The sequence below is a fragment of the Cygnus olor genome, chromosome 2 (genome assembly GCF_009769625.2).
Source record: "Cygnus olor isolate bCygOlo1 chromosome 2, bCygOlo1.pri.v2, whole genome shotgun sequence".
In the NCBI taxonomy this organism is placed as follows: Eukaryota; Metazoa; Chordata; class Aves; order Anseriformes; family Anatidae; genus Cygnus; species Cygnus olor.
The window spans coordinates 22,931,630-22,951,797 of NC_049170.1; the positions used below are offsets into that span (position 1 = coordinate 22,931,630).

At 36.4% G+C, this 20,168-nt stretch overlaps 2 protein-coding genes across 2 annotated transcripts in view; both read right to left on the reverse strand.

Moving 5' to 3' along the window:
- LOC121066603 (ATP-dependent translocase ABCB1-like) overlaps nucleotides 1-6,165 on the reverse strand; it is a 45,540-nt gene extending 39,375 nt beyond the window's left edge. Inside the window, 5 exon segments of the mRNA XM_040550284.1 lie at nucleotides 476-524; nucleotides 1,863-2,010; nucleotides 4,794-4,848; nucleotides 5,644-5,668; nucleotides 6,135-6,165. Of these exon segments, the coding sequence (XP_040406218.1) occupies nucleotides 476-524; nucleotides 1,863-2,010; nucleotides 4,794-4,848; nucleotides 5,644-5,668; nucleotides 6,135-6,165 (308 nt within the window).
- Nucleotides 6,166-14,214: 8,049 nt separating this feature from the next.
- LOC121065490 (ATP-dependent translocase ABCB1-like) overlaps nucleotides 14,215-20,168 on the reverse strand; it is a 41,716-nt gene continuing 35,762 nt past the window's right edge. The window contains 9 exon segments of the mRNA XM_040548347.1: nucleotides 14,215-15,485; nucleotides 15,487-15,558; nucleotides 15,560-15,615; nucleotides 15,618-15,639; nucleotides 16,445-16,503; nucleotides 16,506-16,590; nucleotides 18,078-18,199; nucleotides 18,202-18,283; nucleotides 19,611-19,808. Of these exon segments, the coding sequence (XP_040404281.1) occupies nucleotides 15,432-15,485; nucleotides 15,487-15,558; nucleotides 15,560-15,615; nucleotides 15,618-15,639; nucleotides 16,445-16,503; nucleotides 16,506-16,590; nucleotides 18,078-18,199; nucleotides 18,202-18,283; nucleotides 19,611-19,808 (750 nt within the window). The 3' untranslated portion in view covers nucleotides 14,215-15,431.

The window sequence follows — 20,168 nt, forward strand, 5'->3', positions numbered from 1 at the left end:
GTTGTTGTTTTAAATGAGAAAACTGAAGCAGAAGGAAAACCTGAAAAGGGCAAAGAATGAAGAAAGAAGAGGTAGGGCATAGGGGCTGAGAGAGAAGGTAATGACCACAACCCCCCCAGCTGTAAGCTTGGAAATTGCACAGAGAATGACACGATGAGGTCCTACAGCCCCTCTTTGCAGATCATTGGTGCTTAACACCTTAGAAGACTGTGAAAAACACCATTGGACTAACATGAAACAGCTTGCCAGTAAGACAGTTTACTCAGACCACCTGTTGCTTCTCAGTCCTTATTTAAATTCTATCCAATAAAAAACATTAAAAATACACGAGCAAAGTACTTGACCTAATTTATAGTTTTGTGTTATGAGCTCTGCATATTTATTGGGCATTATATAAAAAGTATTTCTTTTATCAATTTCAAGTTTGTTGTCTTTTATCTGATAGCCGCAAAGTGAATGAAAACTTTACTATTACCTGGTCAATTCATCCTCCAACTCTCCAAGCAGAGCATAAGAAAAAAAATCTGTAGAAAAATTCACTGACATATGGTTCAATAAAGAAAAATTTTCTGCAGGAAAAAAAAGAGAAAAGCATATTAGTTATTTTTATTAAAAGACATGATAATAATTTCCTTCTGTAAAATCCTATCGTCACAATGCTGAATGAAGATTAAGAGCTGTTAGCTACCTAGCACCTGACTATGTTTAGTTTAAGATATTCAGCACATTACAAAATATTTTCTGAAGCCAGAAGTGAAAATTCTCCCTCAAACATTATAAACAGAGAAAAAAATCAAATCAAAACAAAACAAAAACAAACAAAACAACAACAACGAAACACCAAAACCCTAGCTAAATTCAGCTACTGTACACTAGCCTAAATTTCAGATTTGAAATACAGTATTTTCTCTTGAATATGTACTGATTTTAAGAATACTTATAAAAACATTACACTGGATCCATAAACCTCACCTTACTTAATAGTGCTCTGAAGTACTTTACAAATGTAGGTTCATAAATAACTAATGTTCAGAAAAATAACGAATATGGAATGAGGCACTTCCAATTGTCTAGGGTAAGCTTTTTTTTTTTTTTTAATTAATTCTTGTTGCCAGAGGTTAAAGATGTAATTAACTTGTATAACGGATTGTCTACATGTGAAGCTAATCAGGACATGCAGTTCTGCAATATGCATTTGGCACTTCAATCTCAGAACAAATGTGCCTTCTTTTGGTTTGGCTCTACACTAAGAAAGTGTATGTTTTGATCAAGTAAATGGACATATAATCAGTCTCGTGGATGCTGCTAACATTCTTATAAAGAAACACTGCAGTTAATAAACATTGAACTGTCTAATAACTTCTGTGCTGGGTTATATATTTACTGCATCTGACTTTTTTTTTTTTGTTAACAAGGCCTTTATTACATATTTTATATTACATATTTAGATTTCTTCAAGAACTGCTTCTGATTTCAAAGCATAGCATTACACATTTTCTGCCTTCTCTTTTTCTTTTACCATTAGTCTTTCATCCATTTATTAAATTCCTTAACTCCAACTGTAATACTTCAAAGTCTTTCCTTTAAAACTGATATAGCAGTTAATTAGCAGACTGTGTGTAACAGCACAGAAAACTGGTTGGAGGAAATGTGGAACTGGTCAAAATTACAGCCCTGTTGATTCTCATAGTAGGAAGTGATCCAGTGATGCATCTGACCCACAGAATACAGGCAAACGTCTTTCCTGGGAAACCTCAACAGCCTGAGGTGAGCTGCTAGTCTGCCCTTTCTTTTTCCCAAATATACCTCGCTTATTGTTGTATAAAAGCCATATTTCACCAACACCAGCTAGGAGTTTTTACCTAGATAAGTCATGTTTTCTGAAGTAATAAAACTATCTGTCATGTCACCAAAGACGATCATCATAACAGGGAGTCCTGCTCCATGGAGTATTGCCATGGTAGTGCCCAGCACCATGAGGAATTTGTCCCACCAGTCAGAGTATCGAAACTGAAAGTGGAAAAAGAACTGTGCTATAAACTTCTCTAATTACAGCAAATGCATGAGAGTGACAACATAGTGTTAACAATGCAGAAAGAAGCTGTAAAATGTAAAAGAATAAAAGTTTATTACATAAAATAATAATAACATAGCATAAACCAGTAACTTCTTAATAATTTTTCTAAGAATAAAATAATGGTTTTCATAAAATATGAATAATAATAAAATATTAAAAATGTGTTTAAACAAGTTTTTCATTCAGTTTAACTACTTCCAGCTGGAATTTAAATCGATGACTATAGCTGAAATTAACAAAATAAAATTTAAGAATACAATGTTTATAATAATACATATAACTTTATAGTATCCATCCCCACATTTGGGGCTAGTGTCTCACTGTAAGGAATTGCAAGGCAAATATATCTGAAGCTGTATAAAAATGATATGTACTTCAGTGTTTCCATTTTATTTTTATTAATACTTCTCATGAAAGAGTAGCCATTAAAACTGTAAATATGATTGTGTCCTAAGAAGAGTAAAAATTTTATCACTCATATTGCACAGATGCATGCAAATGGAAAATGGGCTTTAGTCAAATGCTGAAGCAAAAAAGTTTCTTAAATTCAGTTACTGGACCTGCATAGAGGTAGGAGCCGTGGCTATCATGTCACCAGACTAAACTCTAGACAGGCTCTCAGTCTATGGCAGCTGTGAGACAGCTCAGCCTTCTTGTGGGAGACCTCTCACACCCTGGGAGGGTGGCTTTTAGGAAGGGCTAGCTCAGAGCAGCTAACATATAGCACCTTGTTCCTGTCCCCATACTCCAAATGAGGAAGAAGAGAAAGAGAAAAATATGCAAAAATATCTTGTATATTTATGAATCCTCGAGTAAAACTGTAACTGCATAGAAGAGAGAATGTGTTCAGCATCTTACAGCTCTTAAGTGGTACTCCAGCATGCCAGCCTGGAATACTGCTGGGAGATGCTTGCTTGTGTTATGTCTGGCTCTGCTGCCAGAAAGTAGGCACGAGTGCTCTGACCAGGCAGCAGATGTGATTCCCGGTGGTACCCAAACCAAGAAGAAGAAGAGGATCGAAGCTTTTTCCTCCCCCAACCTGTAGTGATGGTCTGAAAAGATATGGCTGTGAAATATCCATTAACTTAAGCAGTGCTCTTTGGTGTATAGGCAAGGTCCACAGGGTGCACCTTTGGCTGGGTGCTCTTTGAAGGAGGTTTTTGCTGCAGTGGTTGACTGAATTGAGCTGCCCTCGTCCTTCAGGTGAGACAGAGCAGATTAGTGCTTCTCTGAGGAGATGCAGGAATTACCAATGTGTTTTGTTTTGTTTTTCTCCTATGCGTGAATTGTTACCAATAGTTTCCTGCAGGTTTTCAGAACATGTGGGGAAAGATGGCATCCCTGCTGAATGCATTGCTAGCCCCGGGAATGCAGAGAGTGTGGTGCTCATTGTCATCACTCCGGTATCGTACAAATGTAGTTTTCTCTTGCTTCCTCTGTAGACAGAAATGTTGCTTTAAATGCTGGTATTATCCTTCAGGAAGTAGTTTTCCACAGGCATTTGAGGGACTTGGGAAATCATTCTACTTACAAAAGAAAGATTTCTTCCCTAAATCTACCTCAGATTCTGCTAGATGCAAATCTCACTTAATACTGAATAAATCCTAAGTCTACTAATAGTTAAGCTAACAATGAAATTGAGTTAGCCTGTTAAATCTTATTGCTGTTATCAGTGAGAGTGAAATACTGCAGGTGTTGCCCTGTCACTTCCTTTCCAAGCTAATTCAAACAGCTCATGTGCATTTTCATTTGAAGTTTTCAAGAGGGCAGGTAATAATTTTCTAAGGAAAGCTGTAATAATAGAAATTCTAATGGTATGTAATGAAAACTTTTTCAAATGATTGTGGTCAAGCTGAGAACCTGATTGGATCAGGTGTCTAGAGAGGCTGTGGAATTGCAATTGCTGGAGATTTTCCAAAGTTGCCTGGACAAGACCTTGATCAACCTGCTCTTTGATGTTAAGACTGTCTTGGAGAATGACATTGGGCCAGATGACTTCCTGAGGTCCCTTCAAGACTGGATTTGCCTATGATTGTTCTAACTACATAAAATGCAAAAACACTGTGGCCTGCATATAAAAGAAGAGATTACAGAAATTAAAACTATGCTTCTGAATCACCTGTTTAAAAATGAATGCAATTGTATCATAAAATCTGCTGTTGCTTGCTGAATATAAATGTAGATTTGGAGGGAGGGGGGGAAGTGGCTGAGAAAAGGCTTGTTAGTAATTAGTATAATACTGATAAGTTAGAATCAACTGCAAAAAGAATGACTTGAAAATAGAAGCTAAGATTTCCTTAAAATCTTCTTCCTTTCTGAAAATTCCTTTAAAAAAGTATTCCATTAAACAGCTATGCCAGTTTATTACAGAAGTTTTGGAGATATTTTTTCTGGCATGTGCACCTTTATGCTGGGAGCTTTCCTTTTTTTTCTCGCTGTCTCCAACTCATCACATTTCAGGTCTATGTTACAACCCCTCCCCATTTATCTGCAAATACCACTGTGTCAGCATCTGTTGCTTGTAGGTGTGATAGTAAAAATTTTCAGCATTGAGAGGATTTAAGCCAGCTTACTCCATCTCCTGTGTATGCTTTTTCTTCAAGATGTATGCTGTTTAGTATAGCTCTGCAACACAAGTAGAAACACACATACAAAAATAACAAATTTTAAACATTATGGTAGACTGGGATAAGTAAACATACAACATGAAACTTACCAGTGTTAACGGACTGACCGTATTCAGTTTCTCAGGTTTCTTCTCGTCCTCACTGCTAAAAAATCGTGATTGTATTTTAAGTAGGAAGAGCACTGAAAACCTCAAAGCAAGCCTCGTGAATACTACTATAACCATTGTCTCTTAATTGTGCTCAGAAGTATGGAGGGAGATAGAGGAATGTAAAGAAATTTCAGTCTTCTCTCAGTACTTTTCTCTGAACGCTGTCAAAAACACTTTTCAAGAAGACTTCAGGTTTGGTATTGTACTAATACAGTGTCTATTGATGAGCTTGATGATGAGCTTTAAAATGTCTTTGACCTAGAAACTGTTAGAAAGGAGGCATGAGAATGCTCTTATCTAAATAAACTGAGTTTCCCCTCCAAACAGCCTGTGTTCTCCAAATAAAACATAGCTCATACAGCTTATTTTAAGGATGTAGATAAAATGTCAGACTCTTTCCCTTGTTTTGCAATGGGGATTTTCCTGACTCTACAAAGTTCAATGTCAGATCAAATACTAGTTTATCTTCTGTCATTGGTGCAAGTTATTTTAAAGGATATGAAGCACTGTGACAGTCAACTGTTTTATAAACTCTTAACAATCCAATTGGGATGAGTCACTCTTTCCAGTTCTACCACACTCACAAGTCCGTTTCTGGTGGCTGGAAGTCCCACGCAAAACATCCTAAACCTTCCCCTATAAGGTACATGGGAATTAAGTGTCTTTTACTGCATAACGTGGGAAACAGTAAATTACTATGCAGGTCTTTAAATCATGGAATCTATTTTCCACCATGACCCATGTCTTTTTTGAAATGAATGAATGGGGTAGAGGGGAGAGCATGCAGGACATCTGACCCAATTTGGACCCAGATTCTAGTAAAAAGTTACACTAATTTCAGAGAGCTTGGAGAAGCATGCAACTGAACTGTCCTTTAATTAAATTAACTTCAGTTCTATTTGTATTTTGGCTCAGCCTTTCAATGAAACAGAATAAATACTGCTGCCACTATTTTTTTTTGCAAAAGAAGCAGGCAAATTTTCAATAACCCCAATTTAAAATCTTATTCATAACACCAATGTAGAAGCAAAGCTTTCTACTCCTCAGACTTCTCATAACCTCATGGATTCAGCTGGATTTACCTGTTAACAATTTACCTATATTTAGATATAGATACCGATGTATTTTTATGTCTATGTTTATCTACATTCTCTAAAAAGAACAATGGATATGAAAGACTTCCAAAGAAGGAAAACTGTGATCATGCTTGTGTTCTTTATCAATAAAATTTAAGCCTATGCATGTAAAGGTAAAACATTAGTAGAATATTTTGAAAACAACTGCTATACTTACCATTTACATTCAGATCCATAATCCTGATATGATACAGCAATATTATCATCCCTTCTGTTTATGTAAGGCTTTGTTCCGTCTTCAAAACCCATTTTAAATCTGTATAAAAAACAAAGCATCTCAGGAAAAACTATCAGTAATATTTATTAGGGAGAATGTAAATCAAATAAACTGAAAACCTATATCCTAATGTGCTGTTTGAAACTAGCCTGTCTTCAGATTTTAGGCAGGACCCCAGTGATGTTCTCTGCATAATCCTTGGGAGTATCTCATTTCAAAGCATGTAAGTTTTCTGCAGTTTTCCATAATTAATATACAATAAACAGTAAAATGCATTTTAAAGTAGAGTGAAATGTCACTGGATTTTTTTGCTCATTTTTTAAATATTCACTATTGGACATTGATAATCTGTCTCAGACAAAATAAATGCACTGACTTACCAGGAGAGCAGATCTTAATCTGTTTTCACCTGTTCTGGAAGGTTATTCAGCAGTCAATAGGACTAGCTTGGTTAGGACTGTGCACTGAGGTTGGACTTTGCTCATTCCGTGTTAAATTGTAGTGAGGAAAAGCTTTCCATAACTGCTGCATGCCAGCCTTTCGCAGCACCCTGGGAGCCTGCAAGGGAATACATGCACACCTGGCTCCAGAAATAGAGTGCTCAACAATGAATGACTTCGAAAAGCCTGTTGTATCATTGTCACTCCTGAAAGCATCTCAGGAAGTCTCCTTAAATCCTTCCAAAGAAGTCTTTGTGTTAATGTGTTAATCATTTCTTCTAAGGTGCCCAAGTAATCAGGCTGACTGTGGAGAAGCACATTTCCTGGAGTAGACTGGGCATCACATTGGGCACCAAATCCTACCTTACACACTTCGAGGGGAGGTGCTTTTGGTATTACTGTTCAGCCATCTGTGATCAAACTGAATGGGACTCTGAGGATACCAGTTATATCTTGCTATCCTGAGCCAAGAAGATGGAATTTGCAGAAAATCATATGCTTTCCTTAATGAAAAATGCTCATATGAGTCTTTAGTCCTTCTTTTATGACAGGCAATAAATAATGCACAAAAGTTTTATAATATGATATAAACTAGGTTATATTTACCTCTCAATTTTGCTCGCCTCAAAGTTTTATGGAAGATCATGTTTATATCTAGAAAATCAGTGTTGTCTTCTGAAAGTTTGATAGTGGTAGTTGAGAAGGGATAGAAGAGCTTAAAAAATCACTCCATCCTGCCTGTGTAGCTTTTTCTTCTTTCTTAACTATGTTTTCCCAGAGGCACCACCAGTGTGGCTGAGGGACTCAGCTGTGTCCTTCATGGGGCAGCCCCGGCCTGTTCTCACAGAAGCTACCGCCACTACCAGAACCTTGCCTTGCAAACCCAATACACCGTGACTACCCATTACTGTAGCTGTTAATTACCTTGTATTGCTTTTATTTCTGTTGTGGGGCAGGGTTAACATCCACAGTATTACTGTCTATGCAGGTATTGCCGATGGGGTGCAATTGCCCATTACATTCAGGGGAAGGAAATGGCCCCATAGTGATCCCTAGTGCAGAAGCCCAATGTTTGCATGGCATGTTGTACGTGTGCATCACATGACCTGAGGCACTTGTACTGCTTGAGGGCTGGGTGGGTGAGTTCATGAAACTGCTACACAAAAGATTTCTCTTACACCTCACACTCAGCCTGGTGATGCCCATCACCTCTCCACAACGCTGAGCCCAATGATATAATTCTACCAGAAGCATCGTGTGCTCTCTGACACACTCTGTACAGGCGTGTGGAGACACACCTCCGCAGCTTGCTTACCTGGGCTGAGATGACATGCATGTGGGGATTGCCAAGGCACCTGTGGAGGTAGCAGCTGAAAGGAGCATCTCTCTCTTCATGTGCTGTTGCAGGTGTCTTCTGCAATATCCTGGGGCAAGGCTCTGGAGCAGTTTTGGAAGGCCCGTGTTTCTTTCTAGGTTCTCCAAGGCAGGACCCAATGATATCTAAGAAACTTGCTGGGGGAATGGTGCAGTACTTCACAAAAAGGTCATTGAGGTCTTTGTAGTAGCATACAGTTGCTGCCCCTCCCTCCAAGTGCCATTGCTATCCCTGGTCTCCAATGACACCCTCTTTGCTTTCTTAATTTTTTCATGACGTTGCTCATTAATGATCTGATAGAAGCAGCATGCGTGCAACCTCAAGATACAGACAGTGGTTTATCTCACCACTTGAGAAACTCGTGGTCCTTTCATGGTGCCAATTCACTGGGAATGTGATTTCCAAATGGTTCTGGGCTGCTTCTCTCTAAACTTCTAGAGAAATGGAAGGGAAACTGTCAACACTGTGGAAGTAGGTACATGAAGCAGAAAAAAAGTGGAAAAAGCCCACCAAATAATAAATAAATAAAACTACTACTACTACTAATAAGCAGTCAGTGGGTGGAGAAAAGGCAACACAAGATGGGCAGGTAAAGAAAATTTGAAACTGGGAGACATTTGAAGGAATGAAGAAAGAGCAGCAAGGTGTCAGGTGATGACTAGCTGTGAATGGCAAGTAGGAAGGCACATTTAACACCTGGCTCTATGTACAGCACAGTAACATCTGCAATGTTTCTTGGGAATTCTGTTTAAGAGACTTTTACTGGCATATCTGTGGGACCTTGCAGTAGCACAGACCACGCACTGGTCTGGAACCTACTATCTCCATTTAACCGTGGAGCAATTATCAAGCAGAGTCCCTGATGATGTTTCCTTTGAAAGGAATCAAGTTTACAAATGGCACAAGGTTTCAGAATGGGACCAACACACAATAAATGGAGATGACCAAAGAATTCACTTCGCAACCACATTACTAGTTCAAACCAAATTGCTAATGTAGGAAATTATAAGTTAGCCTCTACATTCTGGTACTGGATTGCCTAATGGTAAAAGAAAATAAACAGAAAGGACCTTTTTACCTAAATCACTAATTTATACCACTTCATGGGTAATTTCACTTTTTTTTTTTTTGTGGAGAACCAGTAAATTTTTTTTTGGTGTAAATAGTTGTTAGTCCTACAAATATGAAGAAAATAAAATATTTTTCTGAATCAGTGAACAATTTGTATTCCTTTATTAAAATATGAAATAAGTATATTTTTAAAGCATGGTTAGGATATAAAATATTTGTATCTTTTATATTACAGTACTATGGTAAATTGAGTAATAACTTTCAGTGGATCAATTAACATAATCTTAATGAAGAGCAGTGGTTAAACTAGATCTGCTCCAAGTACTTTAATCTAAGAGGTAGTAAAGTATTTTTACCATAATCCTTTTGTCATATTCCAATTGTATTTGAAGTTTGGGATATTTTTGGACAAAAGTTTAGAAAAGATTTTCAAGCATTATTTTAATGACTATTTTCTTCTTGTGATGCGTTGAATTGTTTTGATATACTGGAAGCTACCATATAGAATGGATTTGTTTAATTAGTTTAATTAGTTGGATGATTGACTGTGACTTTTCCTGTAGAGACTCACAAAATGGCAGAGGTTGGAAGGTACCTCTGGAGATCATCTAGTCCAAACCTTTGCGCAAGGAGAGTCAGGTACAGCAGGCTGCTTAGGACCATGTCTAGTCTTGCTTTGCCTATCTAAAGGAATGGATGATCTACAGCCTTTCTGAGTAATCTCTTCCAATGCTCAACCTCCCTCACAATAAAAAAGTGTTTTTGTCATATTAAAATGCCTATAAATGACTATTATCTTACAGGTGTAAAGTTTCCCTTTAATGTAACTTTAGCATTTTATTAATATACACTATTTTGTACCTTTCTACACTTCTTCTTTAAAAATTATAGTCTGCCTGAAAGTCAACGTAGAATTATAAAGAAATAATTCACTCAAAAATGGCACTCAAACTCTATATCTCAAATCAAATTAGCAAGGCTAAAGGTACTGCCTTGCCTCATCAGGGGCCAAGATTCACATTTTGTTCATCTGAAATTTCTTAGTCAACTTTTGTAGTAGATAGACAATGACAGAAATAGGCTAAGGTCTGATACTTGAAGGTATTCATATACTGTAAGCATGTTTAGGTGCATACTATGTCAGCAAAGAAGCACATTGTCTACAGGCCTTTGTTATTCTGGCCTAAAAGACTTGCCCAATATTGCAAAGGATATTGCAGCTTAACTAACCATTTACAATAAATAAATAAATAAATAATAAATAAATAGAAGAAAACCTCTCTGTTCCTGTAATACTCAGAAATATTTTTAATATATGGAAGACTTTTCTGTAACCTTCTTCTTTATTTTAGCATATTTTGTGACAAATAAGATTGAATTAGAAAGAATTAAATGAAAGGTCTTCACCTCTAATAATAGTTCAGATAAACATTATCTACCATTGATTACCTTCAGTAGGACTGCTTACAAGCTAGGAAGACAGTTAAATGTCTAGTTTAATGCCTTAGTTTAACACTGCCCTAGGTCTTAAGCACCCTGACTTAGTAGATGTGGTAGTAATGCTGCCAGGACTATAAATTGATGCTATTCCTTTGGGCAGAAAAGAGAGTGGGAATCCTAGACAATAAGCAAAAGCTCATAAAATATTGTTCTTTGGGTTCAATACAAACACTGATGGTATTGAGTTAAATAAAACATTTGTGAAGAAGAAAAGAAAAAGACAATCTAAAAGAAAATGCGATTTAGCTTAGCTATTGGCTGAGCAAATAAGGCCATCATGTGGCAAATTAAAGACATGGCTACAGAGAGAAAAACTGATTAATAGTTTTGGTGATAATAAAATTTACACCTTCCATCATGAACTCAAAGGAAATGGTGTGAAAGTTCAGACACAGAAATTCCTCCTATCTTTCCTTTTTCTCATGAGGAATTTGAGAGAAATTTTGAATGATCTTCCAGAAATTCTTTATAAATTAAAGATTCTTAGATAGAAAGCACATGCTTTTTCTCTAACAACTTAAGTCTCATAGATAAGAACAGAAGAATGAGAGTTAGAAGATATAATCATACCTTCAAGGGAAAAATCTTAAGTGTTTTCAAATCACAACCAAGTGAGCAACTAAGTTGCTAATGATTTATCAAGATCATGAGGAAACTGCAGGAAAATGAAATTATAAATGTCTGCAAACTAGATTATTGTATGTTTTATTGATTCTACCCTTAACAAGATAAACCTTGAAATATTAGCATCCTGAACTATCAGATCAAACATACATGAAGAGTTGTTTCTGAATGTGGCAGATATGTTAGTAACTTTCATCTGTAATTACTCTTCTATTACATTGAAGAATAGACACACACATAGAGATAAATCATCTGTAGAGCTACCCAACAGAAATTTTGAGTTTAGTTTGTGGTTGGAGAAGCATGCCGTAGTTCCATAATGCATTCTTTTATCAGGCCCTTTGTAAGTGCACATAAATTTTGGTTTTGTTTGGACAACAGGGAAATGATGTGTTATTGCATGTTGTGCATCACTATGAAGTATGGTATGTCAAGGAATGATGTAAGAATTTGTACAACAAACACACTGGTTAATCCAAACAAAAGCTTTAAAAGATGTGATATATGTACAAATGAAGGTCAGAAAAAAATCATATTGGAGAAAGGCAAGAGTGCCTAGAAATAAAAAAGCCAACATTGTCGTTGACCAAACTAGCCTCTCAGAGTCCCAGCAGAAAACAGACAGTAGGTAAAACTGACGTCTTAGTACCTCACACCTATCCTTAGCTTAATCCTTTCTCAGTTCTGCCTTGATATTATATATGTTTGCATATATATTGCTATAAACAAAGCTGACCTTATTATGGACATTTGAAAAGTAGGAGGGATCTAGGAGTTATATGTCAGACAGATCTCCATTGTCTCTCCCTAAACATTGCTTTATTTTAACTTTTATATATTCTGAACTTATGTTTTTCTTAGATTACACATTAATCTTGTTATTCTCTTACCCTGTTTTCACAAGTGATTTATGTAAGAACCAAATCAGAGTCACATGGAAGGAAAAGTTTCCTCTTGAATGGTGTAAGAACAATGATATCAGAGCAAATGTTTGATGTATTAAAAACATATTTAACATATTTTTCTCCTTTACTAACAAATGAATGATGATATAATTTCTCTGCCCATAAACACTTAATCTATGAAACACAGATTATAAGCACATTATATATGGATACAACGGTCTTTAATTTTAAGTTATCAAAAAACATCAAGGACTTTAAAAACTTGGGCATTTAAAACAGCCCCATGCAATTTCTAGTATTTCTGTAAAAAATGACTCTGTCTTCGGGGAATACAAAGCTGGAGTCAGGTTTACAGATCTACTTTTATGAACATAATGTAGTGCAGAATCTAAGAAGCCTATTTTAATACAGTAGTCATTCAAGATGTGACTCATTTTCTCTAAGCTATGGCAGTGTAATTATGATAATCATGTTCACATCCTTTTATGTGAAGAGAAGCAGATTTGTTGATCTGGCCTGCTAGTGATAGCAGCTCTAGAATGGGATGAACTGTGCCCTGGGCTACGTGACCAGACCTTTGTTAAACATGCAGAAAGGTGGCTAGCTTAGAGGAAATTAGCTTAGGCATGAATGTTCACTTTTAGTTGGATGCAGTTCCGTCTTACTCCTCTACAGCAACAGTATACAATACTGACCTCCTTAGTGAATGGAGTACAGCTAACAACTAGAATGAAACGTACATAGGAATAAGCATACAAAGATAAAAGGAAATGTACTCACTTTGTGACAGCAGAGATTTCTAAAGATAGTTGTCCTTGTCTGTTCTGCTCTTTTCCTTCCTGTTCTCTACTTTTGATATCTACAGGAATTGATATCTACATGGAATTCACAGCAAATTACTTGAAGTGACTGCTTGTCCTGTTTCTCACTTTCTGCTTTCAGTTTGCTACGTTAGAATAAGTAGAATAAAAGATACCATCCTGTCTTAGAAATACAGAATGAATGCATGATTAAACTGAATAGTTCTGGACAATTATCTGGAAGAAAGACTGGGTACTTGCCAATAGCAGTTATTTAGACTCTCTATAGGTACATTTCTAATGTGGGTTTTTCTGCCCAAGAATTGCTAGTCAGAGCATTTTTACCTTCCCCTCCTGAAAGCTGTTTTCTTCTTTCTTTTCAATGACGAAGTCTGCGAGGTAGGTTGGATTTTGAGGGAGGGGAATCAGAGGATGAGTTATAAATATACATATAGACAATACATCTTGAGGAACAGATTAGCTGGTCTATTTGTACTATGAGTGATTACAAGGAAAACTCACTAAAAATATTTCAAGATCTTTGGTGTTTTGCAGATATAAATGCTATCAGAAAGGTTGTTTTCATAGACAAATATAGCAGCAAAAAACAGACAACCAGGTTTAAGGGATTTACTCATAACAATGGAGAATTGTTTCTGTTAAAGCCAGATTGCCTGGGAGTCAGCATCAGGATGGAAGATTATTGAACATCCTATTGATGTGGGATAGTTAGGGAAGAACTCTGAGGAAATGTCTGTGGTGGTTATACCCTGTTACGCAGCTGAACTCCACCCCAACCACTCTTTCACTCCCCCCTCCTCAAAAGGAAAATATGATGGAAAGGGCTCAAGGGTTGAGATAAGGACAGGAAGATCACTGAACAGTTATCATCATATGAAAAACAAACTTGGCATAAGGAGATTAATGTAATTTACTGTCTATTGCTAACAGACTAGAGCAGTGAGAACTAAAGACAGACTAAAAACACCTTCTTCCCCCACTTTACTGTGCAGGTGACTGAGCACTGGCACAGGTTGCCCAGAGAGATCTCCAGAAGCTGCCTGGAGCAGGTCCTAGGCAACCTGCTCTGGGTGGCCCTGCATGAGCAAGAGGGTTGTACTAAATAACATCTAGAGGTTTCTTCCAACCTCAACCGTTCCATGATTACTAATCCAAATATGCAAAGTCCTATCATCAAAAAATCAAAACCCACAAGTAAGTAGTTTTAAAAATAATAAGTATTTAATCTAATTATATTTTGCTCGAATCCTCAAATTATAATGCTGAGGATTATCAATTCCCCTCTTGCAACTGCAAGTGTAACTTATTACTATTATAGTACAGACCAAGAGCCTTACTCATGGATGAGAACCTTATTGTTTCAGGTAATAGGAAAAAATTTGTTCTTCAAATTGGTGTTCAGTCAGACAGGCACAGAAGGAAACAGGTAAGTGATTCGAGATTAATACAATGCAACTGCATTAATCAGCATTCTGGAGAGTGTTATTAGTACATTGATCAGCTTAACTGTATCAGCAGTTTGTGTGCATAAGTATCTACATGTAGATAGACAAATCATACTTAAAAATCTCAGGGAATTGGAAATTGCTGTGACGGAAGCATGGAAGACTGATTAATCAGGCCAGTTTTAAACTTTAAAAAAACTTTACTGCAGACTTATTCATTAACAATACACATTGCTAATGGTTAGTTCTTAATAATTATTAATTGCTGTTACTACATATTCAAAACAGTTAGTCCTTAATAGTCATATCCTAAATTAGCAATTAATATACAATATCACAGAGCCGATACTGTGTAATTATAATTTCTTATCTTCTGCTTCTTTTCTGTATTATATTTAAAGCAGTCCTTTCCCAGCTCTTAAGGTCGCAGTTCTTCAATGACCAGTAACTGACCATCAGTGAGGTACTTCTTATAGTTCTGGGACCTTTGTTTTCAACCTGTGCTCATATTTTCAAGACTTTTGCAGTCATCCCAGACTACAGCTCCACATCATAACAAGAAACATCTGGCATCAAGCTTCAGCTGACCTTCAAGATCTCATAAGTTGATAACGAGCCTAATAGGACAGAACTGGGGTCCTACACAGTCAGCATAAGGCACAGTGAGGAGGGAGGCTTGAGGCTTGTTCCTAGCAATAGCAATATGGTTGTTAATGAGTACAAACATGATTACATACTGTATACCAGACCTGCCTGAATACCATGATTAGCTAGAGTTCAAAGCAAGCTAATAATTAAATTTGAATTAGCATGCTTCTACTTTTATGGGTGTAATAGGTCTCTGCTTTGGCCAGGTAGTAAAGCGGTTTGAATAATGAAAGCTAGTAGAGAGAAACTGGTACATATTCACTTATTATTTGTTGTTTTCATAAGATTTATAAAAGGTGTTTGTTTTGAAGGAAGAAGTATCAAGACTGGCCAGTAATACTAATGTAGTATTGAAATAATTACAGTGACGCTTCAGAGGTAAGTACTGCCTTTAATTTACATGTTGCATGACCCACTTTGAACATTGACCAGAGAGTAGTAGACGCCTTTTTTCAGCCAGGAGCTGCTGATGAGTCCCTTGCTCTACGACCTTGCCATTCTGGATCACGGCGATCTTGTCAGCCGTTCTGGATGGTGGACAGGCGGTGAGCTATCACGATGCAGGTGCGACCTTCCCTGGCTTATCCAGCGCTTCCTGGACAATCTGCGCAATGAACAAACCAAAAGGTGAATACTCAGGCAGTTGTAGTAACTAAACTGGCTGTAGTGAGAGAAAGGGAGTATCTGTGGGTTTAGCTTCTTGTTTTAGATTTAGTCTGTATTGGCAAGTAGTCAAAACTGTTATAACAGAAATATTGTGACAGCTAAGACAACCAGGTGCCACCAAGCACGTTATTGATATGCATGGTGGGAGAAGAAGAGAAAAGAGTCACAGATTGTTCAGGGAGGTTCTGACTGGTATAAGAAAACATTTACTGCAAGGATAGTTATGTATTGGAATAGGAACCCCAAGAGAGCCTGTTGAACCTCCTTGGAGGTTTCAAGGACTTCTTGGACACCGCACTAAGCCACTGTTTTGAATTCAGTATAGACCCTTGTGTGAAGAAGAGGTTTTGACCTCCAGAGATCCCTTACATGACTGATTAATTATATACGGGATTAAGTCAGCAGTTGGTTTCTGGCAGTATCCTCAAACTCTTCAGTTTCTGAAATTTGTTTCCTCCTGGTTTAATTTTGACTACCATTTCCAATTGAAGCCTGAAGAATTCCAGGCAGAGAATGCCTTCTCACTGCTACTTCAATCTGCTTACTGCCATAAAGTTATGAAGAGAATGATATTTTGCCGGGAGAGGAGGAGTAGGACCTTTATATTTGTTTATTAGTAGTATACATATGCGATTTGCATAAATAACATATTTCTAGCTTTGGTCTTTAATCTGTGGGAATTAAAACAATAATCACAATACAAATGTGTTTAGATTCCCCTCCCACCTCACAACCCAAGTTACCTTTTCACTTTCTGTGTCCAAGGCAGATGTAGCTTCATCCAGTAGCAGAATTTGGGGGTACGTATAAGAGCTCGGGCAATAGCAATGCGTTGTTTCTGACCACCAGAAAGCTGAGTTCCCTTGTCTCCTACGCGGGTATTGTATTTCTAGAAATAATACGTAAAGTTCAGTGTATGAATGCAGATCAATCCCGAATTTATTCAAGCATATTGACCCTGCCAACAGTCATCTATAAACTGCATACTCCATGACAACATCCTCTGAAACAAGATGACCAAAACAGCTATCCAGCACATATCTACAGATTGTTCGCTAGGAGACTTCTTAAAGCAATGACACCTGCAATGTTGGAAAGCAGCACTATTCTCAATCAGGAGATAAGACACCAGAAGTCTATGACTGGGGATAAAACCTGACCTTAAACACTCCTAACCAGTTACTCTAAACCATACTTACTCATCCTGAAAAAATAGTAATGTATAAGATGTATCAGTTTAAGGGCAAATTATGTGCTTTATATAGACATATTTATACACTATATCTATATATGTGTACTATGGCTTTGGACAGTTATATTTTTAACTTAGATATCTCAGGGCGGATCGGTCAAGCCTCTGGACAAACTCGTGTAGGTCATAGTCTGTGATATATTACATATTTTGTTGTAGAAAGCACCAAAATTTTATGAGACAGCATTATATATCACAAAATTTCTTTACACAGTTTTGGAAACAGCAGATCTTGATAAGAGTCATTAGAAACTAAAATGATCTGCAAAAAAGTTTTCACTGCTGTATTTTTTTCAAGCAAAGCAAAAAGCAGCTTGGTGACTTGAAGTTAAGCTGCACATATACTACTTTATACAGCTTGCGATTAAGCTGGCAAACTCCTTGCTTTGGGAAGTTTTGGAAACTACAAATTGACATACGTTAAAAATTGATTTGTCAGACTTACAGAAGAAAATCCATTGAAAACCATTAAATGATAAAACACGTGTTCTGTCTTAGGAAGTTCCCAAGTCATGGCTTATGTAAAGTTAGATAAAATTCAGGGTAAATATGATTAAATGTTTAGCCTTTTGTATACTTATTTGTAGATATGTCTTGCTGGTAACTGTCTGGGACTAGAGTCTGTGCACAAGAGACCTTTCATCTGAAACAGAATATTCATTCTTACATGTGTTGGTAAGATGTATATGAAATACCTCTTAGTCATTTTTGAATTGTAAGAATATTAGAAATGTAAATTCTGACTATGTGTAACTGTAAGAAATACATATGATCAATCTGATTTGCATAAGAATCTTTGTCAGTCTAGCTGCATCTTCTGCATATACTTAAGATAAAAAGGAGCTTAAAAAGAAATTTCTGACTTTCTTAAAACAACAAGAAATAAATAACACACTTCCAGCTCTCAATTAGCTATAATTAAGTTTTTTGTTCAGCTCTCCACTGACAATGGAGTCTCCCAGAAAAAAAAAAAAGGAAAAAAAAGTGTAGTAAATACGATTTTAAAAGATAAGATCAAGGAATCTCAGGGAATTATTGCACCTCACGAAATCACAAATGGATGCAATTTTTCTCCACCACAGGTCCCCTCCAGTTCTGAGTAGGAGAAAAAAAATATAACTTACATCTGGCAGAGAGTCAATGAAGGAATGAATATTGGCTTCTTTTGCTGCCCTAACAATTTCCTCATGTGACACTTCCCGGCTGTTATCTCCATATGCGATGTTTTCAGCAATAGTGCAGTCAACAGGATTGGCTCTTGGGAGACTATACCAATGTGAGATCTAAGCCACTGGATATTTACTGTCTTTGCATTTTTGTCATCAAACACCTGAGAAATCAAACATTTTAAATTTCAATCACATGGACATATGTGTATTTGAGACTTACTGCAAATTCTCACACACACATAAAAATTGTGCAATTGCAGCTCTTTCCTTATAGATACCAGACTGAGAGCCCACATAATTCCTCCCCCTCCTTGTCCTCAAGGTTCCAATTTTTCTAATAACTATTATATACAGGAGATGATAGTCCCTTCTGCTTTCTCAGTTCTTTTCTTTGCTTCAGGATTTTATCAGGATTTTGAAGACAGCAAACGATAGGAAATGCTGGGGCTGCTTCAAAGAACTTTGAATAAAGTTCTTTCATTTTTTTCTTCCATGGAAAAAACTCTCCTTTATTTTGCATATATATTCCCAATAAAGGAATAGATGGGCATTAGTATTCCATTAAAAAAAAATTCATTCATTCATTAATACATTAATAAACTGAGTATGCATGCAATCCTAAATTTAATGGTGATGTGATGCCTAACAATGGACTAATTTACTGCTGGATTCTTGAAGATGTCATTTGCTGCGAGTTTTTTTTTTTTTTTTTTTTATTGACAACTCTGCGACACTTCTGCCTAAATTTTGCTACTGAGTTATCATTGTCTGTTAGATAAACACCAACAGATTTTTTTTTTTAACTGAGTAGATCAGTTTCATAAATATACCATTCTTATCAATCTGACCACAAATGTATCAGGAGACCCGGTATCTCTGAGCACATTAACATCAAAGAGAAGCTGGCAATAAGTGATACTGTTAAATGGAAAAGTAATTGAAAGTTGCCATATGAGTAGTGCAGGAAACTAGAAAAATTTCAAATCAAAACTATTAAAAGCATTTATGAACATCTAGCACTTGGTAAGTGGTTATACTCTGAAAGATACTTATGACAAGTAAAATGATGGTAAAAGTGATTTTCATCAATGTTCACTGTTTTAGGAAAGAACACAGATGGAAAATTCTATTACTATATTATACAGTAGTAGCTATACATATTTAATAACCTTTTAAGTGTTTAACATAGTGCTTTAAAACCTTAGGTAATTCGTTCTGAATTCAAAGCATTATTTCCACTGCCATTATTAGGCTGTGGATTAGGCATATTTTTACCACACAGATTTATTTCATTAATTCAATATAAAGTGGGTAATTGGGACTTTTTTCATTATATCACATCATCACATTTATACAAATGAACCCAACAGTGTCTTTAACATTAAAAATATTTTTAGAAGGACTCAAAATATCTGTTATACTTTATCACATCACATAAAATAACACATCCTCACTTAACGTATTGACATATTTCACAAAAATACTTACAATTTCTCCACTGAGTGGATCATAAAATCTCTCAAGCAGCTGAACAACAGTGCTCTTTCCACATCCACTGCTACCAACAAGAGCAAGTGTTTGTCCTTTTTCTACTTTTAGATTCAAACCTTGGAGTATTTTGACCTCTGGTCGGTTTGGGTAGTTAAATGCCACATCTTTGATCCTTGTGTTTCCCCCAAATGTTTCCTATAATTGAAACAGAATCACTGTTATATCTTTAAGAAAATTTTACAGATGGAAAATAATTTAAATAGAATTGTAGAAGTCATCTTTTTTTTCCACTGAAATCAGTAGGGTTTTGCGTTTGCTGCAATGCTGACTATAGCTCTGTGGTCTGATCTTTATGAAAATATAAAATCAAAGTACAGCATTGAGTTATTTTTGAAAATGCTTGTAATTCTGCTGGTTGAATTCCAGATGAGTTGTAACTTAAGACCAGATTTTCAAAACAAGTAACCTTTAAGACAGTGTGGGGTAATAACTGGTCTCACAATAGAGAACTTGGCCCATGTTGTGTTTGAGTAAAGTGTCAAGAATACACTGAGA